This window comes from Salmo salar, chromosome ssa19 (genome assembly GCF_905237065.1).
Source record: "Salmo salar chromosome ssa19, Ssal_v3.1, whole genome shotgun sequence".
Taxonomy (NCBI): domain Eukaryota; kingdom Metazoa; phylum Chordata; class Actinopteri; order Salmoniformes; family Salmonidae; genus Salmo; species Salmo salar.
In genome coordinates this window covers 41,007,198-41,030,139 of record NC_059460.1, presented here as the reverse complement: position 1 = coordinate 41,030,139, position 22,942 = coordinate 41,007,198, and the positions used below count along the sequence as shown (strand labels likewise).

The 22,942-nt window shown below is 42.3% G+C and overlaps 2 protein-coding genes across 4 annotated transcripts in view; one reads left to right on the top strand and one right to left on the bottom strand.

The window, feature by feature from the left end:
* Positions 1-68: 68 nt before the first annotated feature.
* LOC106578812 (equilibrative nucleoside transporter 1) lies at positions 69-19,677 on the bottom strand. Of its 2 annotated transcripts, none has more exons than XM_045702318.1 (13): positions 19,593-19,677; positions 10,716-10,799; positions 10,011-10,092; positions 9,440-9,594; positions 9,054-9,193; positions 7,588-7,722; positions 7,297-7,394; positions 6,286-6,355; positions 5,998-6,077; positions 4,038-4,146; positions 3,790-3,875; positions 2,749-2,948; positions 69-455 (listed from the first exon to the last, which is right to left on the bottom strand). In XM_045702318.1, the coding sequence occupies exons 2-13, from the start codon at positions 10,739-10,741 to the stop codon at positions 443-445; spliced, it is 1,194 nt and encodes a 397-aa protein (XP_045558274.1). In that variant the 5' UTR covers positions 10,742-10,799; positions 19,593-19,677; the 3' UTR covers positions 69-442. The 2 variants fall into 2 exon arrangements, with proteins under 2 accessions (XP_045558274.1, XP_014013461.1); XM_014157986.2 differs by having other exon boundaries at positions 70-460.
* Positions 17,321-22,942, top strand: part of psap (prosaposin) — a 24,492-nt gene continuing 18,870 nt past the window's right edge. For both annotated transcript variants that reach the window (XM_014157984.2, XM_045702315.1), the window contains exon 1: positions 17,321-17,537. In XM_014157984.2, the coding sequence (XP_014013459.1) occupies positions 17,504-17,537 (34 nt within the window). In that variant the 5' untranslated portion in view covers positions 17,321-17,503. The remainder of the gene's footprint in view (positions 17,538-22,942) is intronic.

Below are 22,942 nucleotides of genomic sequence, written 5' to 3'. Positions count from 1 at the left end.
GTTATGTTTGGGTTATGTTACTTATGTTTGGGTTATGTCAGTTATGTTTGGGTTATGTTATGTTTGGGTTATGTCAGTTATGTTTGGGTTATGTTATGTTTGGGTTATGTCAGTTATGTTTGGGTTATGTCAGTTATGTTTGGGTTATGTCAGTTATGTTTGGGTTATGTTACTTATGTTTGGGTTATGTCAGTTATGTTTGGGTTATGTTACTTATGTTTGGGTTATGTCAGTTATGTTTGGGTTATGTTATGTTTGGGTTATGTCAGTTATGTTTGGGTTATGTCAGTTATGTTTGGGTTATGTCAGTTATGTTTGGGTTATGCATGCTCCCCACAGGGGGCTATTTTAGACTATGGCTCTGAAGAGGAATGAGAAGGATGCTCCCAGAGCCAAACCCAGGGACAGGAAGAAGGCCATGATGGCACCAGCCGTCTCTGCCTCATGAGGAGCAACTAATCTGGAAAGAAAGAAAGAAAGAGAGAGAGAGAGAGAGAGAGAGAGAAAGGAGAAAAAGAAAGAGAAGGAGAGAGAAGAGAAAGGAGAGAGTGAGAGAGAGAGAGAGGGGGATCAGGTATGGCCTGGGTGGCTGTGTGTTTCTGCTGTCTGGCCAACTCCTTATGGAAATGTCATGCAGAACATGGCTTGACCACGCCAATGGAGCAGTAGGCAAAAGCACAAACAGATCTGGGACCAGGCTACAGACAGGTCTGGGACCAGGCTACAATCAGGTCTGGGACCAGGCTACAGACAGGTCTGGGACCAGGCTACAAACAAGTCTGCGACCAGGCTACAAACAATTCTGGGACCAGGCTACAAACAATTCTGGGACCAGGCTACAAACAGATCTGGGACCAACCTACTGTGGTAATACTTTAGGTGCAGGCTGTGAAACAGGGAGATATTTTTCTCTTGCAATAAATTACACCTTACGCAAATGCTTAGCTTGTACCGTGTGTATTGTGCCTCCTAACATTGTTGAAGAAAGGTTAGTGTAGGCCTAAATCACGCTGCATATTACACTGCTCAAAAAAATAAAGGGAACACTAAAATAACATCCTAGATCTGAATGAATGAAATAATCTTATTAAATACTTTTTTCTTTACATAGTTGAATGTGCTGACAACAAAATCACACAAAAATAATCAATGGAAATCCAATTTATCAACCCATGGAGGTCTGGATTTGGAGTCACACTCGAAATTAAAGTGGAAAACCACACTACAGGCTGATCCAACTTTGATGTCATGTCCTTAAAACAAGTCACAATGAGGCTCAGTAGTGTGTGTGGCCTTCACGTGCCTGTATGACCTCCCTACAACGCCTGGGCATGCTCCTGATGAGGTGGCGGATGGTCTCCTGAGGGATCTCCTCTCAGACCTGGACTAAAGCATCCGCCAACTCCTGGACAGTCTGTGGTGCAACGTGGCGTTGGTGGATGGAGCGAGACATGATGTCCCAGATGTGCTCAATTGGATTCAGGTCTGGGGAACGGGCGGGCGGGCCAGTCCATAGCATCAATGCCTTCCTCTTGCAGGAACTGCTGACACACTCCAGCCACATGAGGTCTAGCATGGTCTTGCATTAGGAGGAACCCAGGGCCAACCGCACCAGCATATGGTCTCACAAGGGGTCTGAGGATCTCATCTCGGTACCTAATGGCAGTCAGGCTACCTCTGGCTACCTCTGCGGCCCCCCAAAGAAATGCCACCCCACACCATGACTGACCCACCGCCAAACCGGTCACGCTGGAGGATGTTGCAGGCAGCAGAACGTTCTCCACAGCGTCTCCAGACTGTCACGTCTGTCACATGTGCTCAGTGTGAACATGCTTTCATCTGTGAAGAGCACAGGGCGCCAGTGGCGAATTTGCCAATCTTGGTGTTCTCTGGCAAATGCCAAACGTCCTGCACGGTGTTGGGCTGTAAGCACAACCCCCCCACCTGTGGACGTCGGGCCCTCATACCACCCTCATGGAGTCTGTTTCTGACCGTTTGAGCAGACACATGCACATTTGTGCCCTGCTGGAGGTCATTTTGCAGGGCTCTGGCAGTGCTCCTCCTTGCACAAAGGCGGAGGTAGTGGTCCTGGTGCTGGGTTGTTGCCCTCCTACGGCCTCCTCCACGTCTCCTGATGTACTGGCCTGTCTCCTGGTAGCGCCTCCATGCTCTGGACACTACGCTGACAGACACAGCAAACCTTCTTGCCACAGCTCGCATTGATGTGCCATCCTGGATGAGCTGCACTACCTGAGCCACTTGTGTGGGTTGTTGACTCCGTCTCATGCTACCACTAGAGTGAAAGCACCGCCAGCATTCAAAAGTGACCAAAACATCAGCCAGGAAGCATAGGAACTGAGAAGTGGTCTGTGGTCACCACCTGCAGAACCACTCCTTTATTGGGGGTGTCTTGCTAATTGCCTATAATTTCCACCTGTTGTCTATTCCATTTGCACAACAGCATGTGACATTTATTGTCAATCAGTGTTGCTTCCTAAGTGGACAGTTTGATTTCACAGAAGTGTGATTGACTTGGAGTTACATTGTGTTGTTTAAGTGTTCCCTTTATTTTTTGAGCAGTATATAATTTTACTCATCCCATCTATGTCAAATGTTAGTTAGCATTGCAAACGGTTAGTTCAACTACGTGTGTGTCATTGTGAGAGGAAAATGTCGCCCTGTAGGCTACCTTGAAAGTTTCAAATCTATCTGGGTTTTTGCCCAGGCGAAGGAGGCAAGTGGTCTTACTTGGGCCCGAAGCACATGCAGAGGCTGGCCAGGTATCCACTGGAGAAGGCGAAGAGGATCATGAAGACGACGAACCAGGCATCGTGTTGAAAGACGACAGGCAGATTGTAGCGGGGCTGAACGTTGCACAGCATGAAGAGAGGCACAAAGATCACACGGGCTACCATAAAAATGGGCACCAGTTTGCTGTCCTTCCCAGGCTGAAAGTGGATGGCAGAGAAAGAGACATAGCACATGCACATTCAATTAAATGCCATAGTGCTAAGGCTAAGGGATAGTACTAAGGCTAAGTGATAGTGCTGAGGCTAAGGGATAGTGCTAAGTCGTAGTGCTAAGGCTAAGTGCCAAGGCTAAGGGATAGTGCTAAGGCTAAGGGATAGTACTAAGGCTAAGGGATAGTGGTAAGGCTAAGGGATAGTACTAAGGCTAAGGGATAGTACTAAGGCTAAGGGATAGTGCCAAGGCTAAGGGATAGTGCTAAGGCTAAGGGATAGTGCTAAGGGATAGTGGTAAGGCTAAGGGATAGTACTAAGGCTAAGGGATAGTACTAAGGCTAAGGGATAGTGCTAAGGCTAAGGGATAGTGGTAAGGCTAAGTTGTAGTGCCAAGGCTAAGGGATAGTGCCAAGGCTAAGTGATAAGTGCTTTATTCGATAGAAGATGATGACTTAAATTCACATTCGATAAAAACATTGATTAATAAAATGTTACTGCCGTGTTTGTTTTAATGAAACCGGTTGTAAAATGAATAGAAACTGGATTGATACATGCATCACATTCACAACGTCACCACAAGATAAGTAGTTAAGATGCAAAAGGTATTTATCTTAAATTCAGTGTAGTTCAAAGTTTACTTGTATTTTTTTGTCTCTTAAAATGCCAGTAAAGGCTTATGTTTAACCTCTACTGTTCTGTTCGTATGAGCTGGAATCCTTAGTTCACAATATCCACAATTCAAGTAAGTATCAGTTAGTTTCAGGCATATTCATTGAAATGAGCCAATTTCTTCCATTCTGTATCATGTGTATTGTTGCTGACTTACCCACATGCACACAGCTGTAAGGCTTCTCCCAGCCCAGTCGCTCAGGTTAAAGAGCAGGAAACAACACACAGGGATGAAGTACATCTCTGAGAGGAGAGGGTAACGTACAATAACACACATTACCAGTGAATATGGTCATTTTTTTGTAAAGGCTTGTAAATGAAAAGTATATAAGTATACCGTAAAATGAACACATAAACCATGCTCTTGGTATAGATATTCATACACACAGACACACACACACACACCCCAGGCGCCTCCATTAGCGACGGTAGACTTGACATCCACTGTGACAGCAGGGTAGACACCGATGGTGACGGTGAAGGCGAAACATACAGAGAGAGCCAGGACCCAGATCTACAGTCAATGGGTCAAGAAGAAAGTACTTTAGATCACCTATTTGGAGAGTTGGGACGATAGAAATCGAATGGTTGGGACATTGAGGTTTCTGCATTATGATGCATCAGCATTTATTTACATTTACATTTACGTCATTTAGCAGACGCTCTTATCCAGAGCGACTTACAAATGTATATATAACACTACAACATTCTATGGCAGCCATGTTAGTGCCACATTCAAAATAAATGGGGAATATTTCAACAATGCTACGTAATTTAATGTTTTGAATTAGAACGATATTACACATTCTAAATATACAGTTGAAGTCGGAAGTTTACATACACTTGATTTTAAGAATGTGAAATGTCAGAATAATAGTAGAGAGAATTCTTTATTTCAGCTTTTATTTCTTCCATCACATTCCCAGTGGGTCAGAACTTCACATACACTCAATTAGTATTTGGTAGCATTGCCTTTAAATGGTTTAACTTGGGTCAAACGTTTTGGGTAGCTTTCCACAAGCTTCCCACAATAAGTTGGGTGAATTTTGGCCCATTCCTCCTGACAGAGCTGGTGTAACTGAGTCAGGTTTGTAGGCCTCCTTGCTCCCACATGCTTTTTCAGTTCTGCCCACACATTTTCTATAGGATTGAGGTGAGGGCTTTGTGATGGCCACTCCAATACCTTGACTTTGTTGTCCTTAAGCCATTTTGCCACAACTTTCAAAGTATGCTTGGGGTCATTGTCCATTTGGAAGACCCATTTGCGACCAAGCTTTAACTTCCTGACTGATGTCTTGAGATGTTGCTTCAATATATCCACATAATTTCCCCTCCTCATGATGCCATCTATTTTAAGTGCACCAGTCCCTCCTGCAGCACTAGCGTGACTAGCGAAGACTCCAGCCCCCTAAATGGAAACTCTTAACCAGTTTTTGAGCCAGATGTCCCCTCCACTTCTGAAATTATAAAGATGCGACCACCTGCGAAATCGTGATTTGTCCAAATGATGAAGTAATGAAAAATCCGGTCACCGGAACAAAGTTCCTTGTATTTCTCAATGAAAAAATGTCTTCATAATATCTGCACGCAGACGCATACAGACGCTTTAAATTGTCACTTAGTCTGTTGACAGACGCAACGATAACATACATTATGTTACGTCCGTTTGTCCACGACAGATTCATTCAACCCAGGAGAAAGAGAAGGATAGAGAGCAGTATGCGGGTAGGTATAGTGAAGAATATCAAACGTGTGATTGAAGGTGACTTTAGTTTAGGGATCTACTTTCTAAGTCATGGAAAAACGAGTATTTAAAAAATATTTATTACTATAGTGGGTTTCTAATTAATTTTAAACACCTACAGTATATAAAAAGTGTATTGGTTTTCATTGTTTTTCCAATTCAGAAAGTTAATTGAAATTCATGATTATTTTTTTTTTAAATACCCAAACTCATAATATGCTATGAAAGTGACTGGTCATTCGTCATGCTGGAGACAGCTAAATTAACTTGTCATTTTTATCGATTAGCGATAAGTATCTGCAAATGTGTCTCTAAAAATGATGTAATGTCGTGTTTTGTATGTGCTTTTAAAGCGCAGTAACGATTTTCAGTTCATCAATAGAATTTCAATTAATCTCCTGAATTGTTTTAGGTCGGGATTTAATCCGTGGTGTAACAAACTTTTTAATTTACAGTTGATGTGCAGAGTTACAACATGTGCAGAGTTTACCATGAATGCGATCTCCGTGAACATCTGAGAAAATGTCTTTAATTAAAAGCCTCATTGTGGGCTGTCTAGGGTCCTCTAAAGCGAGCCATGGTTTGAATTCCGGCCTCAATCTAAAAATAATTATGGCATACCTTCTTGAAGATGGTCAACATGGACATGGTTTGTTCCTCTTCTCCTTGTTTGAGAACTGTTGTAGTCGCTGCAGCATTTTCTGAAGGGATAAGGAATGAGGCTATCCAATACATTGCTTTCATGATCATTAAAATTGGTAGCCTAATACAAATGTTTGAATAAAAATATATTCAACAAGTGTCCAAGTTTATGCATGGCTTGGATTTACCTATCTATACATAAAACATGACAACTATCTTTCTCTTATTTCTACATATCTGACAAAACATAAATGGCTGTCATTTTACCTTCCAGCCTGTTCACCTCCTTACTAAGCCTGTTTCCACTTTGTCTCTTGTTGTAATATTGGTAGAACTCCTAAGGTAAGGTTCAGAACAACACGAAATTACAATCAATTATCTGACACTGTCTGGGGATGTTAACGAAACAGAAGAGATTAACAGGAATGGCTGGAATGGAGGTATTACATATATTTGACATTTATACACTGGTAAATTAATATGTGATGAATGAAAAGGGGACGAGTATTATGAATTATTAGTTGTATTATGAAGTATTAGTTGTATTATGAAGTATTAGTTGCATTATGAAATATTAGTTGTATTATGAAGTATTAGTTGCATTATGAAGTATTAGTTGTATTTTGAAGTATTAGTTGTATTAGTTGTATTATGAAGTATTAGTTGCATTATGAAGTATTAGTTGTATTATGAAGTATTTGTTTTATTAGTTGTATTAGTTGTATTATGAAGTATTAGTTGCATTATGAAGTATTAGTTGTATTGTGAAGTATTAGTTGCATTATGACGCCAGGACAGCGGAGTCAATCACCACCTTCCGGAGACACCTGAAACCCCACCTCTTCAAGGAATACCTAGGATAGCATAAAGTAATCCTTCTAACCCCCCTTAAAGGACTTAGATGCACTATTGTAAAGTGGTTGTTCCACTGGATATCATAAGGTGAATGTACCAATTTGTAAGTCGCTCTGGATAAGAGTGTCTGCTAAATGACTTAAATGTAAATGTTAAATGTAAATTATGAAGTATTAGTTGCATTATGAAGTATTAGTTGTATTAGGAAGTATTAGTTTTATTAGGAAGTATTAGTTGCATTATGAAGTATTAGTTGTATTGTGAAGTATTAGTTGCATTATGAAGTATTAGTTGTATTAGCTGTATTATGAAGTTTAGTTGTATTATGAAGTATTAGTTTTATTATCATCGAGTAGCATCTCCTAACCCCATTTTTCAGTCAAATATATGTAATAATAACATTTTAAATCCAGAGATTATTACCAGTTTAGGGAGGACCGCATAGGACATTATGGCCAATATGATCACTACACAGGCGGTGAGGAAGTATCCAAAAGCAACATCATTTAGTGCTGAGCCACCTATAGAGAGAGAGAGAGAGAGAGAGAGAGAGAGAGAGAGAGAGAGAGAGAGAGAGAGAGAGAGAGAGAGAGAGAGAGAGAGAATTAAAGCATTAGTAGTAAAAATGTAAAAACAGGTATTTTTTATGATTATATATATATCTGTAGATGTGTTAATTCTGAAATAAAAAGGTGTATCATCTCTCAGACGTACTTGCGATAGCACAGATCATGGAGAAGGCAGCGAAAGTGCCCGCCAGGCCTTGCCCACTCATTATGGGTGTGGTGTATTTGGCGGGCAGAAGGCCTGCCATGCCAAACAGACTGCCCTGCAGGATAGCTCCAAAGGCTGAAGAAAGGTTTTCAAAAAATAAATAAACACAGTCTATAACACCGAGTCCAGTCATACAAACATGAAGCTAACATTTAATATGCAGTTTGAGTGTTCAATAATCTTACTTCTCAGTCTAAAAATACATTTGGGTTACAGATAATTACTGTATTTGTCTTCTTGGCAGCTGAATGAATAAGAGCGTCTGCTAAGTCAGGGCTTTCCAAACTTTTTCACGGGGCTTCCCTTCCAGCACTGGGGAACATCCTGCGGTTTTCATCAAGGATCTCGCTGTACTTTGCTCCATTCATCTTTCCCTCGATCCTGACTAGTCTCCCAGTCCCTGCCGCTGAAAAACATTCCCACAGCATGATGCTGCCACTACCATGCTTCACTGTAGGGATGGTGGCAGGTTTCCTCCAGATGTGACGCTTGGCATTCAGGTCAAAGAGTTCAATCTTGGTTTCATCAGACCAGAGAATCTTGTTTCTCATGGTCTGAGAGTCTTTAGGTGACTTTTGTCAAACTCCAAGTGGGATGTTATGTGCCTTTTACTGAGCAGTGGCTTCCGTCTGGCCACTCTACCATAAAGGCCTGATTGGTGGAGTGCTGCAGAGATGGTTGTCCTTCTGGAAGGTTCTACCATCTCCACAGAGGAACTCTGGAGCTCTGTCAGAGTGACCATCGAGTTCTTGGTCACCTCCCTGACCAAGGCCCTTCTCCCCCGATTGCTCAGTTTGGCCCGGCAGCCAGCTCTAGAAAGAGTCTTGTTGGTTCCAAACTTCTTCCATTTAAGAATGATGGAGGCCACTGTGTTCTTGGCGATCTTCAACACTGCAGATATTTTTCAGTACTCTTCCCCAGATCTGTGCCTCAACACAATCCTGTCTCAGAGCTCTACAAACAATTCCTTCGACTTCATGGCTTGGTTTTTGCTCTGACATGCACTGTCAACTGTGGGACCTTATATAGACAGCTGTGTGCCTTTCCAAATCATGTTCAATCAATTGAATCTACCACAGGTGGACTCCAATCAAGTTGTAGAAACATCTCATGGATGATCAACATGAAAACAGGATTCACCTGAGCTCAATTTCGAGTCTCATAGCAAATGGTCTGAATACTTATGGAAATAAGGTATTTACCCGTGCCCTACCAGGGGGTGTGCCCCACAGTTTGGGAACCACTGTGTTAAATTAACAAAATGTCAAGTAAAGACAGACCACATTGAAGGGTGAGTGAGGTCTAATTGTGCTTTCAGGACAACTCAAAGGGAAAGAATTGACTGGTTAAAAAGAAGGAGGAAGGGGCCAAAACAAAAAAAGAGGCCGTAGGCTAAAGAAACTCACAGTTTATGATAACAATCTTGATCATGGTTAATGTGAAGAAAGGGACCGCGGCCATGTCTATTTTCACCATGATGGCCGTGATAAGAAACAGCACCAAAATCACCACCAGGCTGCCCATGATCCGGAACTTTTGAGGAATCCTGGGAGTTAGAGAGTCGGAGTCAAATAATCTGAGGTCAATCTTATGTTGATCAGAAGTGGGTCCTCTGCCTGGCTAGTGCACTTTTAACACTACTGAGCCGAGCTGGGCCAAGCTATACAATTACTATGATATTATCTTGTCCCCAAAAAACATGAAGATTTACCTTTTTGGAGTATTGCTTTAATGCATTAGGAAACTCAAGATATTGTGGGGCGGGTGGGGGTGACGTGGTGGGCTAACTAACCTGTGATGCAGGACTGAGTTGAGACAGGTGAATATCAGTAAAGGCACCATGGCACAAAGTGTCGATACGTTATTGTAACTGGCCTCCACAGGGCTACGGTCGTAGGGTTTGTTGGTTGATATTTGGGTGGGGTCTCTGAGACGGCTGGTAAAATACTGTAGAGAGACAAGAGGACAGACCTTCAATTTTAGTTCATTGCTAATGTGTGGCGAAAGTTCTGCAGCAACATGGCTGTCATGCATCACCCAGGTAGGTGCTATCCATTGGAAGTGGATGCAATACAATAATGTATCAAATATTATGTAAAGCACTTTGAGTACTTGAAAAAATGCTGTTAAAATTAATTATTCTAATGAATAGATAAGGGGGTATCAGTATCTCTGTGAATTATCACAAGATAATATCCAGACAATCTGGGAAGTAACACTTGAAAAATATTTGGAAAAGAAAACAGACTGAATACAGACTGAATACAGACGTCTCACTAAAAGCTCTGGCATTGTATTTCTGGAATGTATTCATTTATTGTTCAGTCTGAAAGTAGATGATGAGAACTAATGTTGTGCTCTACCATGGTGGCTGTCATGAAGAAGTTCCATGGCAGGAGAGTTCCTAAACCCAACATGAAAAAGATCAGCCACATGCCATTGTTTCTGTTGGATGACAGAGGAGAGGAAGCAACTGTTACCCGGTTTATTTGTGTAGTTAATGACAATTAATACTATATTAATTTACGTAGTATGTAGGCCCACTAAGAAATGACAAGGTGAAATGGTAATTACTTGACAGATATGATACTAAATTTGGGTTAAAAGTGGGCTCTCGAGTGGTGCAGCGGTCTAAGGCACTGCATTCCAGGTACTGTAGTGGGAGTCCCATAGGGTGGTGCACAATTGGCCGGGGTAGGCCATCATTGCAATTAAGAATTTGTTCTTTAACTAACTTGCCTCGTTAAATTAAACTGAGCAAATTCCAACATTTTCTGTAGGACAAGGTGTGGCCACTGGGGGGCATTAGATCCCGGACGCCTGGCTGACCTCAAGGTGAACTCTAACCACAGTCCCTAAAGAGTTATCTCTCAGAGGAGCTCATGACACACTTCCAATCCAAAGGCTAACCTAGCGGTTACATTACCATTTGGTGCATGTTACAATATAATTTGCCAGTAACCATAAAAAGAGGGACTAGCCAGAGTTTCACAGAAACTAGATACTGTATCTAAAACAGTTAAGATGTCAGGATAAAAAGTGAACACATAACAAAGCTACTAACTCACTTGTCTTCAGGCTCGTGGACATCCATAGTTTGGTTTTCAGTGATTACTGTCTTATCACCTTTTTCCCACAGCTCTGCGGCAAACCTGAAAACAAATGGGATGGATTGAAACACATCTCATGTATTTTTCCCCTTCAGTCATGTCGAAGGAATTACAACAAAACAAACTCAAATTATTGCAGAATTCAACCACTTCAGAAAAAACCAATGACCTAGACTAGATGGGTTTAGGGAATAACACTGGATAGAGGATTTACAATTCCTTCATTACAATCTGTAGGCTACTATTCATTCTGGTTATCTCATATTATTGCCCTCTTGTGGTTGTTAAGGATACATTTCTAAGTGTACATTTCTAAGTGTCCTTCACCATGGCTGAGTTTACACAGGCAGCCCAATTCTGATCATTTCCTCAATTATCTGATTGCTAAACAGACCAATAAGTAAACAAACAAAAAAATATCAGAATTGGGCTGCCTGTGTAAACACAGCCATAGGTGTTTCCCAAACTGTGGTAATGTTACAGTAGGCTATATGACCTGATCCAATGCCCAGAATTTCACAAGTGAACTTGGAAAGAATCTGTGATTGAGGATTTTCCTGATTGTAAGTCAGGACAAGATTGTCTCCTAAATGATCCACATGTAAATGTACAATTGTCGGTAGGCTACTATGTAGGCAATAGCAAAGAGAAAAGCAGATATGTCCTACAGTATTTAGACCCAATTTGATGAAGATATTGTACAAAAACACTGTTACTCTTCTTCACAAAATATGACCGAGGGTTCAAATGAGAACCACTTAGCTTGATCTCCAGCTGAAGATAAATACTCATAAAATGAAGGAACATTTGGAGAAAGATCCTTCTCGTGGAAAAACCCCCCCGGAAATTAAATACCCCAAAAATATGTTTTGTAGAATCCCACTTATTACATAACTAAGTGATATATTTAGTGTCAGCAATAAACCAAAAATAAATAAAAACCTAAATGAGCAAACCAACCGTAAATGTAGGCTAGTACTGAACGATTCATATCAATAGCAGTAGCAGGTGTATGAGGTGGCAGGTAGACTAGTGGTTAGAGTGTAGGGATGGCAGGTAGACTAGTGGTTAGAGTGTAGGGATGGCAGGTAGCCTAGTGGTTAGAGTGTAGGGACGGCAGGTATACTAGTGGTTAGAGTGTAGGGTCGGCAGGTAGACTAGTGGTTAGAGTGTAGGGACGGCAGGTAGCCTAGTGGTTAGAGTGTAGGGGCGGCAGGTAGACTAGTGGTTAGAGTGTAGGGACGGCAGGTAGCCTAGTGGTTAGAGTGAAGGGGCGGCAGGTAGACTAGTGGTTAGAGTGTAGGGATGGCAGGTAGCCTAGTGGTTAGAGTGTAGGGGCGGCAGGTAGACTAGTGGTTAGAGTGTAGGGATGGCAGGTAGCCTAGTGGTTAGAGTGTAGGGACGGCAGGTATACTAGTGGTTAGAGTGTAGGGGCGGCAGGTAGACTAGTGGTTAGAGTGTAGGGGCGGCAGGTAGCCTAGTGGTTAGAGTGTAGGGACGGCAGGTAGCCTAGTGGTTAGAGTGTAGGGGGGCAGGTAGACTAGTGGTTAGAGTGTAGGGACGGCAGGTAGCCTAGTGGTTAGAGTGTAGGGGCGGCAGGTAGCCTTGTGGTTAGAGTGTAGGGACGGCAGGTAGCCTAGTGGTTAGAGTGTAGGGACGGCAGGTAGCCTAGTGGTTAGAGTGTAGGGACGGCAGGTAGCCTAGTGGTTAGAGTGTAGGGACGGCAGGTAGCCTAGTGGTTAGAGTGTAGGGACGGCAGGTAGCCTAGTGGTTAGAGTGTAGGGACGGCAGGTAGCCTAGTGGTTAGAGTGTAGGGACGGCAGGTAGCCTAGTGGTTAGAGTGTAGGGATGGCAGGTAGCCTAGTGGTTAGAGTGTAGGGACGGCAGGTAGCCTAGTGGTTAGAGTGTAGGGGGCGGCAGGTAGCCTAGTGGTTAGAGTGTAGGGACGGCAGGTAGCCTAGTGGTTAGAGTGTAGGGACGGCAGGTAGACTAGTGGTTAGAGTGTAGGGGCGACAGGTAGCCTAGTGGTTAGAGTGTAGGGACGGCAGGTAGCCTAGTGGTTAGAGTGTAGGGGGGCAGGTAGACTAGTGGTTAGAGTGTAGGGATGGCAGGTAGACTAGTGGTTAGAGTGTAGGGATGGCAGGTAGCCTAGTGGTTAGAGTGTAGGGACGGCAGGTATACTAGTGGTTAGAGTGTAGGGGCGGCAGGTAGACAAGTGGTTAGAGTGTAGGGACGGCAGGTAGCCTAGTGGTTAGAGTGAAGGGGCGGCAGGTAGACTAGTGGTTAGAGTGTAGGGATGGCAGGTAGCCTAGTGGTTAGAGTGTAGGGGCGGCAGGTAGACTAGTGGTTAGAGTGTAGGGATGGCAGGTAGCCTAGTGGTTAGAGTGTAGGGACGGCAGGTATACTAGTGGTTAGAGTGTAGGGGCGGCAGGTAGACTAGTGGTTAGAGTGTAGGGGCGGCAGGTAGCCTAGTGGTTAGAGTGTAGGGACGGCAGGTAGCCTAGTGGTTAGAGTGTAGGGGGCAGGTAGACTAGTGGTTAGAGTGTAGGGACGGCAGGTAGCCTAGTGGTTAGAGTGTAGGGGCGGCAGGTAGCCTAGTGGTTAGAGTGTAGGGACGGCAGGTAGCCTAGTGGTTAGAGTGTAGGGACGGCAGGTAGCCTAGTGGTTAGAGTGTAGGGATGGCAGGTAGCCTAGTGGTTAGAGTGTAGGGACGGCAGGTAGCCTAGTGGTTAGAGTGTAGGGGGCGGCAGGTAGCCTAGTGGTTAGAGTGTAGGGACGGCAGGTAGCCTAGTGGTTAGAGTGTAGGGACGGCAGGTAGACTAGTGGTTAGAGTGTAGGGGCGACAGGTAGCCTAGTGGTTAGAGTGTAGGGACGGCAGGTAGCCTAGTGGTTAGAGTGTAGGGGGGCAGGTAGACTAGTGGTTAGAGTGTAGGGACGGCAGGTAGCCTAGTGGTTAGAGTGTAGGGGCGGCAGGTAGCCTAGTGGTTAGAGTGTAGGGGCGGCAGGTAGCCTAGTGGTTAGAGTGTAGGGACGGCAGGTAGCCTAGTGGTTAGAGTGTAGGGATGGCAGGTAGCCTAGTGATTAGAGTGTAGGGACGGCAGGTAGCCTAGTGGTTAGAGTGTAGGGGCGGCAGGTAGCTTAGTGGTTAGAGTGTAGGGACGGTAGGTTGCCTAGTGGTTAGAGTGTAGGGATGGCAGGTAGCCTAGTGGTTAGAGCGTTGGACTAGTAACTGAAAGGTTGCATGATTGAATCCCTGAGCTGACAAGGTACAAATCTGTCGTTCTGCCCCTGAACAAGGCAGTTAACCCACTGTTCCTAGGCCGTCATTGAAAATAAGAATTTGTTCTTAACTGACTTGCGTAGATAAATAAAAATGTAAGCTTTGAACTGAGTTTGCTGTAAAACCTTGCATGATTCAAAAGGGTTGGGTTGCTCATTTGAATTTCCTTTATTTTGGGCAATTGCCAACGCTAAAGGTAGCTTAGTTTTTATGTTTAAGAAAAATGCAAGCAAATACATGTCCATATAGCAAATAATACTTCGGCTACAGCAACAAACAAAAAAAAACAATGACAACTGCATTTTTTCAAATTGGCAGCTGCCTTATGCAATTATTTGCCTAAATGCGATCATAATCTGTCACCCAAAAGCGATTCTTAATGAACACTTTTAAAAAGCAAAAACATTTGGCAGGAGTCTGTAGCCTACCTTTGTTTAAACATAGAAGCTGGTAGAAATGAAACTCACGGCCCACGATAAACGGGTAGCCTACACTGTCTACAGTAACGCAGACAGTTTGACAAATTGGTGCGTTTTGACTAACTTTACTTTTTCCAGGGGACCTCTACATATATATATATAATAAACGTGTACCATTCACATTTAAGTTAAATTGTATGTAAAGGAAGATATGCAAGATAAACATAGGGCATCATAATTTAATTCAACCTCTATACAAAATAACATTTTGAATCCCTGATTGAGTCACAACAGTAAAATACAGAAATGAAAAGTATCAGTTCCGTTGTAGTATCATTAACTAGAGCTTTGTGCTGTTGCACCATATCGTTCCCAACGCAATATAACCTTTATTTGAGGACATATAACTGTTCTCTGTCACAATCCATCCTGTAAAAATAAATCACATCAAATAAATGTGATCTGGGGCAATACGTTACATTACAGTAGTACGTCTACATATACCCCGAGGAGAGGGAAATACCCAGTCAGTTGTACAACTGAACGCATTCAACTGAAATGTGTCTTCCGCATTTAACCCAACCCCTCTGAATCAGAGAGGTGCCATAATCGACATCCCCGTATTCGGCGCTAGGGGAACAATGGGTTAACTGCCTTGCTCAGGGGCAGAATTACACATTTTTACCTTGCGCACAGCGCCCTAAACTCCCAGTGTGTTTAAATTTGAATATTTATTTGCATGTAAATGGTATAAATTGAGTACCAACTAGAGGTCGACCGATTATGATTTTTCGACGCCGATACCGATAACGATTATTGGAGGACCAAAAAAGCCAATACCGATTAATCGGACGATTTTTTTGAAAATTGATTTATTTGTAATAATGACAATTACAACAATACTGAATGAACACTTATTTTAACTTAATATAATACATAAATACTATCAATTTAGCCTCAAATAAATAATGAAACATGTTCAATTTGGTTTAAATAATGCAAAAACAAAGTGTTGGAGAAGAAAGTAAAAGTGCAATATGTGCCATGTAAAAAAGCTAACGTTTAAGTTCCTTACTCAGAACATGAGAACATACGATTTGTATTTCATATACGTATTGGATGTTCTTATAGGCACTTTAGTATTGCCAGTGTAACAGTATAGCTTCCGTCTCTCTCCTCGCTCCTACCTGGGCTCGAACCAGGAACACATCGACAACAGCCACCCTCGAAGCAGTGTTACCCATGTAGAGCAAGGGGAACAACTACTCCAAGTCTCAGAGCGAGTGACGTTTGAAACGCTATTAGCGCGCACCCGCTAACTAGCTAACCATTTCACATCGGTTACACCAGCCTAATCTTGGGAGTTGATAGGCTTGAAGTCATAAACAGCGCAATGCTTGAAGAATTGCGAAGAGCTGCTGGCAAAACGCACGAAGGTGCTGTTTGAATGAATGCTTACAAACATGCTGCTGCCTACCATCGCTCAGTCAGACTGCTCTATCAAATATCAAATCATAGACTTAATTATAACATAATAACACACAGAAATACGAGCCTTTGGTCATTAATATGGTCGAATCCGGAAACTATCATTTCGAAAACTAAGCGTTTATTATTTCAGTGAAATACGGAACCGTTCCATATTTTATCTAACGGGTGGCATCCATAAGTCTAAATAGTCCTGTTACATTGCACAACCTTAAATGTTATGTCATAATTATGTACAATTCTGGCAAATTAATTACGGTCTTTGTTAGGAATAAATGGACTTCACACAGTTCGCAATGAGCCAGGCGGCCCAAACTGCTGCGTATACCCTGACTGCTTACACGGAACGCTAGAGAAGTGACACAAATTCATGTTAGCAGGCAATATTAACTAAATATGCAGGTTTAAAAATATATACTTGTGTTTTGATTTTAAAGAAAGGCATTGATGTTTATGGTTAGGTACATTGGTGCAACGACAGTGCTTTTTTCGCAAATGCGTTTGTTAAATCATCACCTGTTTGTCGAAGTAGGCTGTGATTCGATGAGAAATGAACAGGCACTGCATCGATTATACGCAACGCAGGACACGTTAGATAAACTAGTAATATCATCAACCATGTGCAGTTAACTAGGGATTATGTTAAGATGGATCATTTTTTATAAGATAAGTTTAATGCTAGCTAGCAATTTACCTTGGCTTCTTGCTGCCCTCACGTAACAGGTAGTCAGCCTGCCATGCAGGCTCCTCGTGGAGTGCAATGTGAGGCAGGTGGTTAGAGCGTTGGACTTGTAACCGGAAGGTTGCAAAAACGAATCCTCGAATCCCCCCTGAACAGTTAACCCCCGTTCCTAGGCCGTCATTGGAAATAAGAATGTGTTCTTAATCTGACTTGCCTAGTTAAATAAAGGTGTAAAAAAAAAAAAAAAAAACGGCAAATCGGTGGCCAAAAATACAGATTACCGATTGTTATGAAAACTTGAAATCAGCCATTCCGATTAATCGGTTGACCTCTAGTACCAACCCTCAGTAGAAATCAAACCAAGTTTAATTAGATCAGTTGAATACAGTGATCGGTGATCTTATCATGTGCAAGCCGTCATTATAAATAAGAATTTGTTCTTAACCGACTTGCCTAGTGAAATAAAGGTTAAATTAAAAAATCAAATGTGCTCATCTTGTTCACCTCATAGGCCACTAGACTAGCTAAGGCTTATTAATGTGATGAGAAATAAAGTGCCAATAGCCTTTTTTATCAATGTGGGGGTGAACAATGAGTATGTTTGTCTACAAATAATTGCAATTATGTTACTACATAATGATTTACTATCTATTTTAAACGCTAAAAAAAAAGACAGTAAATGGTGATTTGTGGAAACATTGATCAATCAGACGCCAAGACAAGACCGTCACATGCCCGGGCTCAGTAGTCAGCTGACTGTGAACAAAGACAGTAGAAGCTGTGTGATATAAACCAAGTCCTGCACAGCAGCGCTCAGACCTACACCCGAGATTCAAATCCACCCCGCACAACCAGAGGGATTTCAGACAGCTCCACCATGCTGTGCCTTGTTCTGTTTTTCGTCTCCGCAGGTAATATGATACAATGTAGACTGTATGATTAGTTACATCATTGTCACTTTGTTTCAAAGATGGCTAGTTAAAGTTGATGAGAGGTGAGTATCGAGGTTACTTTCGTTTCGTAAACAACAACACAGTAGACATTGCTTACTAACCAAGTAATTTAGCTTTGTCACTGATACATTTTTAAACCTATTCCTTCACTTTATGCACATTCAAGATGTGTAGTTAGTTAACTAGCTGATGTAGCAGCATTGACTTTGTAGTAGCTGGCTAACGTTGGCTAATCATTGTTGTTATGACGCTTCCTAGGAGGCAGCAAACTAGCTCAAGCGATGGCTATATTATATATCAGTCAAAAGTTTGGACACCTACTCATTTAAGGATTTAGCTTTATCTTTTACTATTTTCTACATTGTAGAATAATAGCGGAGACGTCAACTATGAAATAACACATGGAATCATGTAGTAACCCAACGTTTTTTTTAAACAAAATATTTTATGTTTTAGATTCTTCAAAGTAGCCACCCTTTGCCTTGACAGCTTGGCATTTTCTCAACCAGCTTCATGAGGTAGTCACCTGGAATGCATTTCAATTAACAGGTGTGCCTTGTTAATTTGTGGAATTTCTTTCCTTCGTAATGCATTTGAGCCAGTTAGTTGTGACAAGGTAGGTGTAGTATACAGAAGGTAGCCCTATTTGGTAGAAGACCAAGTCCATATTATGGCAAGAACAGCTCAAATAAGCAAAGAGAAATGACAGTCCATTACTTTAAGACATGAAAGTCAGTCAAGCCTGAAAAATGTAAAGAACTTTGAAAGTTTTTTCAAGTACAGTCGCAAAAACCCTCAAGAACTATGATGAAACTGTCTCTTATGAGGACTGCCACAGGAAAGGAAAACCCAGAGTTATCTCTGCTGCAGACGATAAATTCCCTAGAGTTACCAGCCTCAGAAATTGCAGCACAAATGAATGCTTCACAGAGTTCAAGTAACAGACACATCTCAACATCAACTGTTCATGGGAGACTGCGTGAATCAAGCTTTCATGGTCAAATTGCTACAAGGAAACCACTACTATAGGACATCAATAAGAAGAAGAGACTTGCTTGGGACAAGAAACATGAGCAATGGACATTAGACCAGTGGAAATCTGTCCTTTGGTCTGATGAGTCTGAATTTTTGGTTCCAACTCGCCGTGTCTTTGTGGTTTGTGCTTAGTGGGACGATCATTTGTTTTTCAACAGGACAATGACCCAACACACCTCCAGGGCTGTGGCAGTGGCAGTCCTCATGCTCGCTAATTTTAGCTCAGCCATTGGTGTGATGCATTTAGTTAAACATAGTATCTAGCTAGGCCAATGTATTTCTTACACCTGTTTTTTCTTACAGCTGTTTACATTGAGTCTGTACCCTCTCCTTTACGTGGAGCATCTTTTAGGGAAACAAGTATGGAACTGTTGTCCTCTCAAATCAATCTATCCCTAGTCTAACCTGTTTTCCTGTTCACTCTTTTTTTTTTTTATTAAATTAATGTCATTTTAATGACTATGTATTCTTGATGTAGTCCATCCAGGTGCATGATAGATGGACCCATCTTTCTCATCTAAACAAATGCATTCATATCCTCATAGTTCTTTCGCCCAACTACATTCCTAATGCAGCAGTCCTAACAAATGATTGTTGAGACAAAATGGGGACAAAGTGTGTAGGACAAGTAAATCTTGGCGTGGGTAGTGAAAGCTAGTGTAGCTTTATTAGGAAGACGTTTTCAATTTCCTCTTATGTTCTGTTTCGCTTCACTTTTTGATCGTGCCGATTTTATTTCTGATTAGGTAATAGATGTTAGCCTCAACATGTATAATGTTGCTGTTCCATGATTCAGATCCAGAGTAATTTTGCTTCAAACTGACTGCATGATTGATTTAGGGAACGTGTTAGGTAGTCTGTCACACCCCCCCATACATGCTGTATGCTTAATCAAGCAAAACTATCTTCCCTATAGGCCTAATTGTCTAATATCATTACAAAAAGCTTTGTTGTAATAAACATGCACAAGCTTGTTACCTTTTGCTTTAGTGTCCTAGTTTGGTCAGGCTGTTGAGGGTTGCTTATTGCTGCTGTGAGAGAGACAATGGCTAGGCCTATTTATAACTGTCTCCTTGTTGACTTGTTTTTTGCAACACCCTGTGTGATATGAATTCGTTTGATTACTCATAGTGAGTGTCAGTCATATGATTTCTCATATTTGCGAAACTACAGGCTAGGTATCAGTTCCTGCAATACATTTGTTCTTGTTCCCCTTTAGTTTTTGGGGTAATTTGTAGAGCACTTAGTTTGCAACGATGACAACGCAATCAGTATGAGACTAGTTCTTAGACTTCTTCATTAGGAGTACTGCTTAAGCATTTGGCTGCGCCCTCGATAACATCTCTTAAACTGTGTACGCGAATAAACTGTTCCATTATGCTTCATCATCAAACTCAAACATGAGATTGATCACTCAACTGTGTGAGTCGTGAATGGTCCTTAACTTTTTTTTTAAATGTAAAAAAAAAAAGGAAAAGCCGGCCAAGTTTACTGTAGAGCTATAGGCTAACGTGGCAGCGTAGACTCCTATAGGCTAACGTGGCAGCGTAGACTCCTATAGGCTAACGTGGCAGCGTAGACTCCTATAGGCTAACGTGGCAGCGTAGACTCCTATAGGCTAACGTGGCAGCGTAGACTCCTATAGGCTAACGTGGCAGCGTAGACTCCTATAGGCTAACGTGGCAGCGTAGACTCCTATAGGCTAACGTGGCAGCGTAGACTCCTAAAATGTAGCCTGTTTTTGTCATGTTTATCCCCCTTGTGATGTTTTCAAAGTAGGTGGTAAAAAATGGGAATAGCTGACTCACTGACAATGTAGCATGAAGGCTTTGCTCATTGGCGTCAGACAAGCTGAAATGTCTTTGTGATAGCAAGGCCCAGCACCTCATAGAGCAACAACTTGTTTGTTGTTGTCTGCCTTGGAGAAAATGAGGGGGGGGTTCTATCTCTACTGTAGCTTTCCCAGTACAAGGCGGCATGGGAGTGAATGACTGACTCACTGCAGTGTGAATGTATTATCAGCATATGAACATGAGTGATTTGTTTCACATTGGGTTGCCTACTATGACCTCAGACGCCTGGGGGTGAGTTTTGGGGGCACACCGTACAAGGTCTTGCAACAGAACCAAAAGGAGCGTTTTCTAATTGGACAAGTGCAGATAGTACCGTCCCCTTTCGGAATGTTTCGTGCTTACAAAACACAGGCACTGTCCTATCTGCTGCGTCTCTTCAGGCTGTTAGCTTGGCGTGGGTCTTTGATAGCTAGGCAATGTTGCTTTCTGTGTCTTTTTTGTCACATGAGTAGCTAACTAACATTGATGGTTTATTTGTCAAGGGCTGTGCATCATCAGTTTCTTTCCCTCAGTCAATGCAACATTTGTGCTTATGTCCTTGAATCTGAAGATTAGAATTTTTGTGTCTCTGCAAATTTGGCAAAAAAAACCCACATGGCAGCCTTTGGATGAATATATAATTGTAATATCTTCGGCAGTAAGTGATGGAAAAATATGCCTCAATTATTTGAATAATTCAAATAGATATTTTGTGCACAATGGGTGATATCCAATTGCGATCTTGTCTCGTTGCTGCAACTCCCCAACAGGCTCGGGAGAGGCAAAGGTCAAGTCATGCATCCTCCGAAACATGACCTACTAAACCACGCTCCTTAACACCCGCCTGCTTAACCCGGAATCCAGCCGCACCAATGTGTCAGAGGAAACACTGTTTAACTGACGACTGAAATCAGCCAGTAGGTGCCCGCCCCACCATAAGGAGTCGCTAGAGCGCGGCGAGCCAAGTAAAGCCCCCCCCGCCTAAACCCTCCCCTAACCCGGACGACGCTTGGCCAATTGTGCGTCGGTCTACAAGGCTCCCCGGTCACGGCCAGTTGTGACACAGCCTGGGATCGAACTTGGGTCTGTAGTGACACCTTAGACCTCTGCACCACTCGGGAGGCCGACGACTAAAGTGCCTTTTTATAAGGAATTTTCAAATCTGACTTCTCCATGTGGCCGTTATGGAAATTATCTTTCTGGTCCGGGCGTCAGTTAAACTGATGCAAAATAGTAGGATCAGTCAAAACCATGCTTCTAGACCAGAACCCTGGCCCCTTGAGCCCTGGGTGGAGCATTGCACCCTGGGAGTTGAAATACACTGAATTATAGTATAAATGTGTACATTTACATTGAGTCATTGAGCAGACGCACTTATCCAGAACTTTCAGGAGGAACTAGGGTTACATTCCTTTGCTCAATGGCGCAGACAGATTTGTCACCTAGTCTGGGATTCGAACTAGCAAGCTTCAGAAATGAGCTTAAGTGTTTGTCGCTTTGGCACTAAACTCTTCATTTATTACAGAAATGATTTAGCTGTAATGAATGTTATAGATCAGCAAACCCTGATATGTATCAAATTACATTTTGGAAGTTTCCTGTAATTGTCAACAAAAAAGGATTTGCATAAATTTCAGATTCTGTTATTTAATATGGCGTTTTGAATTTTTGAAAGAAATTGAATAGCCTAGAAGATATGTGTTTTAGTTATTCTATCAGTTATCAACATTGTTCAATGTTTAAAAAACATTAAAGCCCTATGGTTATTCTCTGACTTTAGACAATACGCTTTGTTGTATCGTTTTGGTATGGGTGGCAGGTAGCCTAGTGGTTAAGAGCATTGTGCCAATAACCGAAAGGTCGCTGGTTCGAATCCGTGAGCCGACTAGGTGAAAAATCTGTCGGTGTGCCCTTCAGCAAGGTACTTAACCCTAGTTCCTCCTGTGAGTAAGTCTCTGGATAAGAGTGTCTATTATAGGGACAACACTGAACGGTTTTATATTTAACCAGGTGCAAAGGACTTTTTTGTTGTTGTTAAGGAGCGTGGTTTAGTAGGTCATGTTTCGGAGGATGCATGACTTGACCTTTGCCTTTCTCTCGAGCCTGTTGGGGAGTTGCAGCGACGAGACAAGATCGCAATTGGATATCACAAAAAAAAAAAAAGGATCACTTTTTGTGCACAAAATATCCGTTTGAATTATTCAAATAATTGAGGCATATTTTTCCATCACTTACTGCCGAATATATTACAATTTTTATATTCATCCAAAGGCTGCCATATTTTTGGATGACGTCGTCGCTGCTCGCACTGGTCACTGAGTGCTAGTGTGCATGGGGCGGCAGGTAGCTTAGCGGTTAAGTGCCTTAACTGAAAGGTCGCTGGTTCGAATCCCTGAGTCGACTAGATGACATCTGTCTGTGTGCCCTTGATCAAGGCTCCTTCCTGTAAGTTGCTCTAGATAAGTCTCTGCTAAATTACTTAACTGTAACATTAAA

Bases quoted from the DNA above. Each gene is read 5' to 3' on its own strand.
- LOC106578812 (XM_014157986.2), bottom strand. From the start codon at position 10,741: ATGGATGTCCACGAGCCTGAAGACAA. The intron at 9,595-10,010 runs GTAGAGCACAAC...GTCTCTCTACAG, and splicing joins TCTTCATGACAGCCACCATG to TATTTTACCAGCCGTCTCAG. The intron at 461-2,748 runs GTAAGACCACTT...CTTTCTTTCCAG, and splicing joins TGCATGTGCTTCGGGCCCAA to ATTAGTTGCTCCTCATGAGG.